The sequence below is a fragment of the Labrus mixtus genome, chromosome 7, assembly GCF_963584025.1.
Source record: "Labrus mixtus chromosome 7, fLabMix1.1, whole genome shotgun sequence".
NCBI lineage: Eukaryota > Metazoa > Chordata > Actinopteri > Labriformes > Labridae > Labrus > Labrus mixtus.
In genome coordinates, this window is record NC_083618.1 from 30,437,594 (window position 1) to 30,447,398 (window position 9,805).

General features: G+C 43.5%; 1 protein-coding gene across 1 annotated transcript in view; it reads right to left on the reverse strand.

The window, feature by feature from the left end:
• Nucleotides 1-233: 233 nt before the first annotated feature.
• The window catches only part of map1lc3a (microtubule-associated protein 1 light chain 3 alpha), a 10,096-nt gene continuing 524 nt past the window's right edge, over nucleotides 234-9,805 (reverse strand). The window contains exons 2-4 of the mRNA XM_061041543.1: nucleotides 5,753-5,808; nucleotides 4,177-4,283; nucleotides 234-2,443 (exon numbers count right to left, since the gene is read on the reverse strand). Coding sequence (XP_060897526.1) covers nucleotides 2,281-2,443; nucleotides 4,177-4,283; nucleotides 5,753-5,808 — 326 coding nt within the window. The 3' untranslated portion in view covers nucleotides 234-2,280. The remainder of the gene's footprint in view (nucleotides 2,444-4,176; nucleotides 4,284-5,752; nucleotides 5,809-9,805) is intronic.

Sequence of the window (9,805 nt, forward strand, 5' to 3'; positions counted from 1 at the left end):
CCAAGACAAATTTCCCTAAGGAGACAATGAAGTGTATCGCATCGTACTCCGAGACCTTGAAGACGAGTTAAACTTCATCCAGACTGCAAAACACAAACGAGCAGAAAACCGTTTTAAAGGCAACTTTTTATTTTATTTATTTGCAAATGCTTTGAATAAGGTTGTAGCAATGCGTCTATATACACCCCTCTGAACAGTGACCACGTCAGGAAGCCTAAAGAAAAAAACACAGCTCGATTATATGATCGTTTATACGCACACTTTTTTTTGTTTCAAACATACACATACACTTATTTTCAGTTTTTGGTTTTTGGGGAAACATCTAAAAGACTCCTCTAAAAAATGAAAACAGTACAATTAAATCCAACGGCTAAAATCAAAACACATTTATAAAAAAAAAGAAGACATGCAAGGTTTGTAGTGCATCACAACCTTTGTGGTCTAAACGTCTCATTAAACAAAGGCAGACAGACAGAGAGAGAGGAGGAGATACAAAAAGAAGAGATCATCGATATAGAGATAGTCATTCCTAAAAAAAAAACAACTCTATGCCAACTCTTTATTATATTTGTATTAATTTATGTGCAAAAGAAGCTCATTCGTTTCCAACATTAAATACACTTTGTTATGTCTAATGCTCGACTCTATGCTACCATGACACACGCAGCGTTTTCTTTACAAGCCGTCTCCAGAGGAGGAAATGATATTTAAAGCGGCCGGGCCCCGGTGTCACCTCGCCTCGGCTCAGAAGCTTTTCTGGGATCTGATTACTTCCTGGCTTCCCCCGCTGCCAAGGACAGGCTGTGTCCAACGGCATCATTTTATTGGTGTTTTCGCCGCGTTGTCCGGGAGAAGTGAGATCACACAGTGTGTCCAAACATCCGACCTGTAATCATGCTAATTGCTTGTGACCCGTTGTTTGAGACCGCTAATCCAAACCAGCGATGTCAGTTTGAAGCTAGATTAGAGCTCGCCTCTTAATATTCTCCCACCGCACCTTTTGTGTTTTTGTTTTTCATTCTACTCTAAGAGACAATGTGAAGCGTGAGAAGCAACAAGAATACAACCTGTGGGAGCGCAGTGCGTCCCTCGGGTTTCCACAACCGAGATAAACCTCCTTCACCCGATTGGTCGGTTCTGACATTAAGTGTGTGTGTGTGTGTGTTTATATGTGTGTGTGGGTAATGTGTGCACATCAGGAAGACAGGCGAGTTGTGATATTTAAGGTGTGTTGTGCTTACAGAGGGGGGGGGGGGGGGGGGGGGGGGGTTCAGTCTGTTAACATGCCTGACAGGATTTAGCAGCGTGTGGCTAAAGGCGCTAATGCTAAGTTCCCTTGTGTGACAGTAAATTACCGTATCTTTACAGGGGGCGCCTACGGAGGTGTGACGGGGGTAAATATTGCACGTGAAACATAACATAACATAACATAACTGTGTGTGTTTTTTTACAGTCTGTGTTAGCCCGATTGTCAGCGACTCTGCAGCCAGCGGCGAGTTGGCGAGTTGAGCTTCAGGCTGACGGTAAATGTAAGATCAAAAAAACAAACCCAGACCCATCTTTAACAACACGAACTAAGCTACGGATAATATCTCAAACTAAGACGAGAAGTCAACAGAAATAAAAACTAAGAAAGTGATTTTTTTAAAAAAGTTAAAAAGTAGAACAACAATCAAATCTTCTAGTTTCTACGTCAGCGGTGCGAGAGCGAGAATATGGACTGATGGTTAATGTCTGGATCGTCACGACTCAGAGCGTCAGATTACGTCCTGAACTGTTGCAGACGACTGCCTTGTTTCTTGCTCAGCACGTTTATAGTTTTAAGGATTAAAATCAGTTTTAACTCCCAAACTCTCCAAAGTCATTCCCCACCCTTTCAAAATAAGAGACGTCCGTCTGCGTGGGATAAAAAGAGAAAAATCAAACTCTCAGAGGACTCACGGGTGTGATGAGCTCTGAGGGCGAGGAGAGACACACGAGATGTCCTCGGGCTTCTGTAGCTAGTGTTGCATTTACTGACCGATATAAAGAGGGTGCATTTCTACGACAGAGGGAGAGAGGGGGGGACAAGGGGGTGTCTGTCACAAGTACACTGACTGTCTGCTACGTGCGACAAAGTGGAGACGATAATGGAGTTGGTGGTTCTTGGTCAGGTTCTGGCACCACATACCCCCCCCCCCCCCCCCCCTCACCCTCCCCCTCCCCCTCACCCCCCTTCTACCCTCTCGCCGTCCTCCCTGCACCTGAAGATGTCCCGCTCTCCCTCCCCCCTCTTCCTCCCTAGCAGCCGAAGGTCTCCTGCGAGGCGTAGACCATGTAGAGGAAGCCGTCCTCGTCTCTCTCCTGCTCGTAGATCTCGGAGATGGGCGTGGACACGGACACCATGCTGTGCTGGTTCACCAGCAGGAAGAAGGCCTGAGTGGGGTTCAGCTGCAGACGACGCCTACCACAGGGGAGACAGAGGAAAAGCACAAGTTAATGGGGTTCTTTAGAGTTAGTCGGACTCTCAAACATAAAAAACTACCACCCACCGCCCCCTCTTTCTAGACGTCTAGTCATACTAAGTCCCCAATAGATTCTCATTGTGTTGCTTGTTTTGTTTTTCTCTTTCTGTGGTCTGCAGCTCTGCAGGTGATTCTGATTCTCCAATTAGATGCACCTGGTTTTGGATGCTTAAAAATCCAGTCATCAGAAGAAAGAGGCTTCTGGAGTGGGGATCACCTCCTCTGTTAGTGTGTCCTCATGTTCTTGGATTTTGCAATAAAACAAAGTTAATGCAAAGACAAGAGGCAACCGGAGCTAATTCATTTGTTATGAGTTATTCATGTTTGGGGTTGAAGCTGCAAGGCCTCGGTTTGTCACAGCACTACGAGCTTATCGTCGAAGAGATCATCCCAGTATGTAGTGTTTTTTTATTGTTTGTCATGCTAATTTTATTGTTTGCTCAACTCACACAGACATGTTGTGTTTATGTTTATCACTGAGTATGCTACCTAGACTGTAAATAAACATGGACGAAGCCTGAGTGACGTCACCCATTGGTTACAGAAGTGGGCCTTGGAATCCCATTGATGGCGGTCTCCATCCTGGAAATCCTGTCTCAACCTAACAACAGTTTTAAGCCTCCTGACAAACCGTCAGCCATTTTTGTAAATAACGCTTATTCTGGGGCTCTAGTCAAAACTACATAGATATATTTATTCAATCATCGGCCTTGAAAATCGCTTTACAATCAACACCAACAACTGAAATGAAAGGAATAGCCTGTTAGCTCGTTAGCAGCTTTTAGCTGAGCTAGCACACGTCTCTCCCTGCTCTAGAGCTGCTGACGGGACATCAGACAAGAGAAGCATTAATAGATAGCGCCCTCTGCTGTCTAAACAAAGTCATTTTTCAGAGTACTGATGTGAACCTTGACACCTTTTGAATCGATGTTTAACAGCCTGGCGATGAATCTTTACATCCCTAATCAGGTGAATGACTTTAGTTAAGCAACAAGTCGGATTTCATGTATCGGTCTTACATTTATGTGTCGTATGTTTGTTTTCAGAAAGATTTAAAAACTCTTTGTGCCGTCAGCTCACTCGCTCCTCTCGGTCTCTTTTTGGCTCTTCAAGCATTCTTGGCAGCGCAGAGGGTTCTGACACACGCTGACAACTATTAACGCAGCGAGACGATATGATTCTACTGCAAATTGATTTTACATCAGGACATAACTGCCTCTACTTCTCTGCCTCAGCATTAAACTCTGATAATTATTAACAACCCTCTCAAAGCCCAGAGATATACGATAGTCTTTCTGCCCCGCAGGACGATCAAATCTGAATTTACTGCCTCGTAATTCTGCCGATGACTGTATTATGACCCTCTGTTCTTCACCCCTTTTTGACACGGCATTGATTGTAAACAAACTGGTGGACGGCTTCCTCAGCAAGCCGCCAAATCAACACAAACACACACGTCATGTTACACCTCCGCTGTGTTTAACACCACCAGCACACATGCCAAACATCAACTTAAATGACCTCAATACTCTGTGTGTGTGTGTGTGTGTGTGTGTGTGTGTGTGTGTGTGTGTGTGTGTGTGTGTGTGTGTGTGTGTGTGTGTGTGTGTGTGTGTGTGTGTGTGTGTGTGTGTGTGTGTGTGTGTGTGTGTGTGCGTGCGTCAGTGTTTACCTGATGATCTTAACCAGCTCGCTCATGTTGACGTGGTCGGGTACCAGGAACTTGGTTTTGTCCAAAACGGGGAGCTGCTTCTCTCCCTTGTATCTCTCAATGATCACCTGCAGCCGCCAGAAAAACACAACAAACTGTTCACACACTGAAGCACTCACTACATTCATAATATTATAATATTTCATGATGACAATAACAGTATGTCTGACTTCACTTTGTGTGCTGGAAGTGTCAGAGGTAGCTGAGAAAATGTTTCAGCCGATGTCAGCAAGTTCTTGTTTTGTTGACACAATGATTAAACAAATGAGATAAACTGAGATTTAAAGCTGCTAGTGGGGTGATTTTGTTCTTTTTTGACAGACCCATTCTTTGCTGTTCACTGTTTACAGTCCTGATGCTAAGCTACGCTAAGTGCGAGAAGCTTCATATTATCTGTGCAGAACCCCCCCCGTCGTCGTCGTCGTCGTCATATTGGGCCAACATTGAACATTTTGTGATATTATTTCTATCAGGAATTTTAAGTGTTTTTGATTCTGATGGTAGACATGTTACAGCTAACTGGTCAAATCAAACCCTCTTTTAGGGCTTCCACACTTGCAGAAAACTCTTGAAATAACTCCTGATATTTGCAGGAGGAGCTGCATGTGTGAACGCAAGCAGCCACATTATTCACTCAAACATGACAGGTATGTTTTCAGCATCCGTCTTGGTGAACTCCATGTGATCGTCTGATAGTCAGAGTGAGCTGATGAGAGAACGCAGCAGGATATAATCAGGAGGATTCACCTGGAGCCAGTGAGGAGGGGGGGGGGTGGTGACCTTTATTTCCTGTGATCGCTGCACGACCATAGACTGTCTGCACGCCACCTCTACCATCTCCGTACTCTAATCAACCTGCTGCTGCATGTTTCCTGTTCTCCAGGATGTTCTTCTCCACTCTTTAGTTCAACTACACGTAGCATTGATAGAAAGACACATATTCTCATTATAGCATCTTACAGAGGACTCTGATGCTTCGTCCTCTACTTCAGTGTAGTCGTTTTTATGCCATGACTTGCCTCACGAGACCCCCCTCCTGTCTGACAGGGATAATCTGGATTTTTTCAAGAGTGCAGATGTGAAATTGTTTTTTTGTTGTGGGTTCATGTATCTGAAGGTTTGAACACTGGAGACAGTTTTACATTCTCGGAATCTAAAGTATTTTTATTCGGTCTTGTCTCGGTCTTGATTTTAAATCACTTCTATTCATTCGTAATTAGATTTTTATCCCACGGTTAGGGCTGCACGGTCTAAGTGAGTGACACGCCCCCTGCACACACTCTATCACTCCTGTGATAGTTATGGTTTTGGTCTTGGTCTTGTCTCGGTCTCAGAGCACTCTGGTCTCAGTTTTGTCTTGGTCTCGGTTAGTGTGCTCGGTTAGCGCAGTTACATTAAATTCAGAAGCAGAGCAGATTTAAACGTGCTCTCAAACAGGAATCACTCGGACAACATGGAGGAGAAAGGTCTGCACTGCGGTGTCTTAAAAATCAGTCAAGCGTGTCGTAATAAAAATCAGGTTCAAACAACAACTCACGGGGATCTTGTTGGGGTGCTGATCACGGATCTGCTGGACCTCTTTGCACCGGTCAGCTGTGGACAACAAGAGACACAAATCATAAACAAAAGAGCCAACAACATTCAAATCATCTTCAGCTCACAGCAGATTAAAGTTTGACTTTCTCCTCTGAAAGTGTTTTCATAAAAAGATGAAAAGAAAGAAACTCTCTATTTTAAGACGGAGAACAAACGAGCTCAGATGCATTTAAAGATCATCGGCTGTGGAGAAAAGTGAATATCATGTGCGTCACTATTTTTAGTCTTAAATCAAATTTATTCAAACCTCTCTTTTAGTTTGTAGAGCAACACAGACAGAGAGTCAGATCTGTCCATGACTGTGTCAATGTCAGGATCAATGATTGTCATCAATAACATGACTCTTAATATCCTGGATCGATCCTTTTAGAGAATGAAAACACAACAACAACCCGTGTTCTCAGAGCCAGGATGAATAAAGAAATGTGAGAACACGTTTAATGTTCAACAATTAAGAGAGAGAATTAAAGATTTTTTCTGCTAAATAGATTCATAAATCATTAAAATTTAGGGGGATTGATTTAATATTTGATAATTTATTCATCTTATTAGCTTGAGTGTTTTTAAGAGGACATATCATATTCCTTTTCCACCTTTTCAAACAGTCCCCCTGTGGTCTAAATGAAACATCTGTGCTGTGCTTTGGTCAAAATATAACATGAATCAAGCACCAGAGGAGGTTTGTGACCCTGTATAAACCAGCTCTCTCAGAACGCTCCGTTTTGGTGTGTGTGTCTCTTTAAATGTAATGACCCCGCCCCCTGAGTTTTCCCTGTAGACATCACTCCTCTGTGGAGAGAATAATAATGGCGGACATGTGCAAAAGTTTAGCTCTAGGCTGGGGGTGGAGTCCATGGGTGGAGATACCAGAATCCCACTGTGACATCACAAGGGGAGCACATTTGAAACAGAGCATTTTTCTCTGTGTTGTAAGACTTATGCAGACCACAAACAAAGGACTGGATGGGTTTATTTCACATTTTGAATGTGTTCAAAAACACAGTACAAGAGGATTTTTCATAATATGTCCTCTGACAGATAAAAAAAAAGACTCAGACTGCTTATACCTTGCATTAGTCCTTTTCAGACCGCCATTTCAAGCTGCGACATTTACGCCCCTGTGACGTTTTGCTTTCAGGTCCCCCCCCTGTACCATCTTCAGAGGTAGTAACAGAGGTGTTACAGAGGCAAGCGGGGCCAGCAGGGGGAGCGCAGTGCAGTGTGTGTGTTCCTCCTGTGTCGTGCTTCCGCAACGCCAAATGACTGGGACACTAATATTACACTGTTTGGGAATCAATATGAATGTACAAAGACGTGAAGACGGCTGAGCTTAGTTACGGATAAAAAAGCTGAAAAGAGCTACTAACATCCATCCTGTGTGACCTGACAACTTGTGGTTAGACTTAATGGTAGATATGAATGCACCCTAATGGGTCATGAGGACAGATTGAGATCCGACAGCTCAGACCACATGCGGACGTAGTCTGGGAAGCGTTTAGCCACAGTGGTTTGGAAGTGGAAACGCTCATCTGTCCCTGGCAGCATTGAGGACCGGCCCGCCTCAACTGCGAGAACAATGATGCCTCCTGCTGGGTGTAAACTATAACGCATTCAGACTGACTGGTCCTCTCAAAACTTAAAACTAGGACCCGACTGATGTGGGTTTTTGGGGGCTGATACCGATAATGGGGAGGGGACAAAATCTGATAACGATATATCGTCAATGTATCTTTCTTAGACATATTTTCAATCTGTAGAAATGGAAATAGATAATACATTTATTGTGTTGATCCCTCAAATGCAGTTATTAAAAACTTGTGGAAATAGTCACTGGATATGGAAATACCGGCCGAGTAATTTGCACCGTCTGGCTCTACTTAAAACTATAAACACTTTACAAAATGATTCGTAGAAACATGTAGGCGTTGGTTTTGTAAGATTTCCAATGTGTCTTATTCTGACAGCATCAAGTTACAAACAGCATAAGTTATAACTCACCAGTTTGTTTGAGATCTGATGCAACATTTTTAAAAGATGTGTAAGTAATGAAAGCGTTACTATTCGTTGCGAGTTTGCATTCCATTGAGTCTGAATCCTGCCTTTTGCACCAGGGGCATTCCCGTCTTCAGCTTCGTGATGTTTTTACCACCTCGTTATCTTATTTTACAACCCAAACTGTCGCCTCTAAAGTTCTTGTTTTTAAAAAGCCCTGTTTGAGAAATCCTCAGCGACACTGGCTGGGTTCAAAGCTCAAATGGCTTTGAGGAGCAGCAGTGTGAAGTGTGAATGCTTCCTTTGTTCTGGTCTTGAGATGTTTTTCTTGCTGCTCCGTTAAGGGCAGAAACTGCTAATTCTGGCAGGACTGGAAAAACACAATGCTGTATTTTTGTCGTATTTCAAACCTTATCGGTATACCTGGTTTTGCAACAACATGCGCATAATGTCCCACCCATTGCTTTAGATGTTGTCCCTGAGCGGGCCTGTCTTTGTTTAGAAAATACGTCTCTCTACCTAACATTATTAAACTAATCCATCTGTTCCCTCTGGACAAGGCTTTGTATTTTCTTAGATTCAGGAGCGATGTGTGTCAGTGAGGCAAAGAGCACAGCAGCAGACACACAGCTGTGAGGTGAATAACAACTCAGGTAAACAGGTCAGAGTAAGTAAGGGGAAAAAGTGTAATCTTCTGCAGTCAGCAAACTCGTCTCAAAAGGAACCTGACGTGACAGAGACCAATCTCATTAACTACACACTACAGCCTTGTTTTTATTCTAGTTTCAGTTAAACACACGGTATATAAACTCCACCACCAGGGGGCTCTCAATCAAAACCATAACAAAAGATGAGGTCAAGGCTGGTGGGGAATCATGGGAGTGATTCTCTCTGCTACTCCTCCTCCACCCACCCCGATAAAAACCAAGTTGACCGTAGTCGGGACGACAGGGTGAAACCGGCCTGAGGAATAGAATATGTTTACCGCAAGTTAATTTATCCGAGTATATTTTACATGCAGTAACAGTACGGCAGCTTTCAGTAGCAGCTCACACTTCCTCATGTCGCGGTCAGCAGCCGTAGTCAGACCGCCGTTTCAGGCCGCGATATATTTACGCCTGTGAGATTTCGCCTACAATCTGAATGTTGCGGAGGTGTAATGGGGGGACGGAGTGATCCCCCTCTCTCTGTCTTAGGAGGTAGTAACAGAGGTGATACAGAGAGGAGGCGGCGGGGGAACGCAGCGCTGTATGTGTGAATATCTCACTGCGTGTGTATGTGGAGCTCCAGGTGTGTCGTGCTTCCACAACGCCGAAACGCAGAGTGAATCACAGACTGGGACACTAATATTACATTGTCCCCAAATTAATATGGATGTACAAAGACGTGATGACAGCTGAGTTTAGTAACGGCATTTCAGTGGGGGAAAAAATCAGTCTGAAAAGTGATTTTGACTTTACATCCTGTGTTTCCACTTTAACGATCTGTCTGCCGCTCCAACACGTTTCCCGTCACAACACAGAAAAGTTAAGGATTTCTCTGGCTTTGATAACTGTTGGAAATATTTGAGGTAATTTAAGTACCGAACAACAACAAAATAAACATCCAAACTCGTTAAAATAACAGATTGTTTTGTTTTAAAACACATGCTCTCAAAAAGTGTCGACAACCTTTGTGCAAACCATGTTAGATCATTATTTAAATCTCTCTGGATGGAGATAACTTGATAAAGATGTTATATATATATATTATATTTCTACAGTGACACAGTTGTTTATCCCCAGACTTCCCTGTTGTGACCACATTATGTAATGGACAGAATCTGGGCTCCTCCCTGCCCAGCACAGGGGCCGTCTTCAGGCATCATGTTACAACATACATCAGTGAACACGTGTGCTGGTGTAATGTGTCAGCACATGTTGTTTTCCCTTCGAGCAAAACACGAAATGTTTACTGCTTTAAGTCCTCCAGGTAGTTTACCTTGAAGACAGCTAGCCGTGGT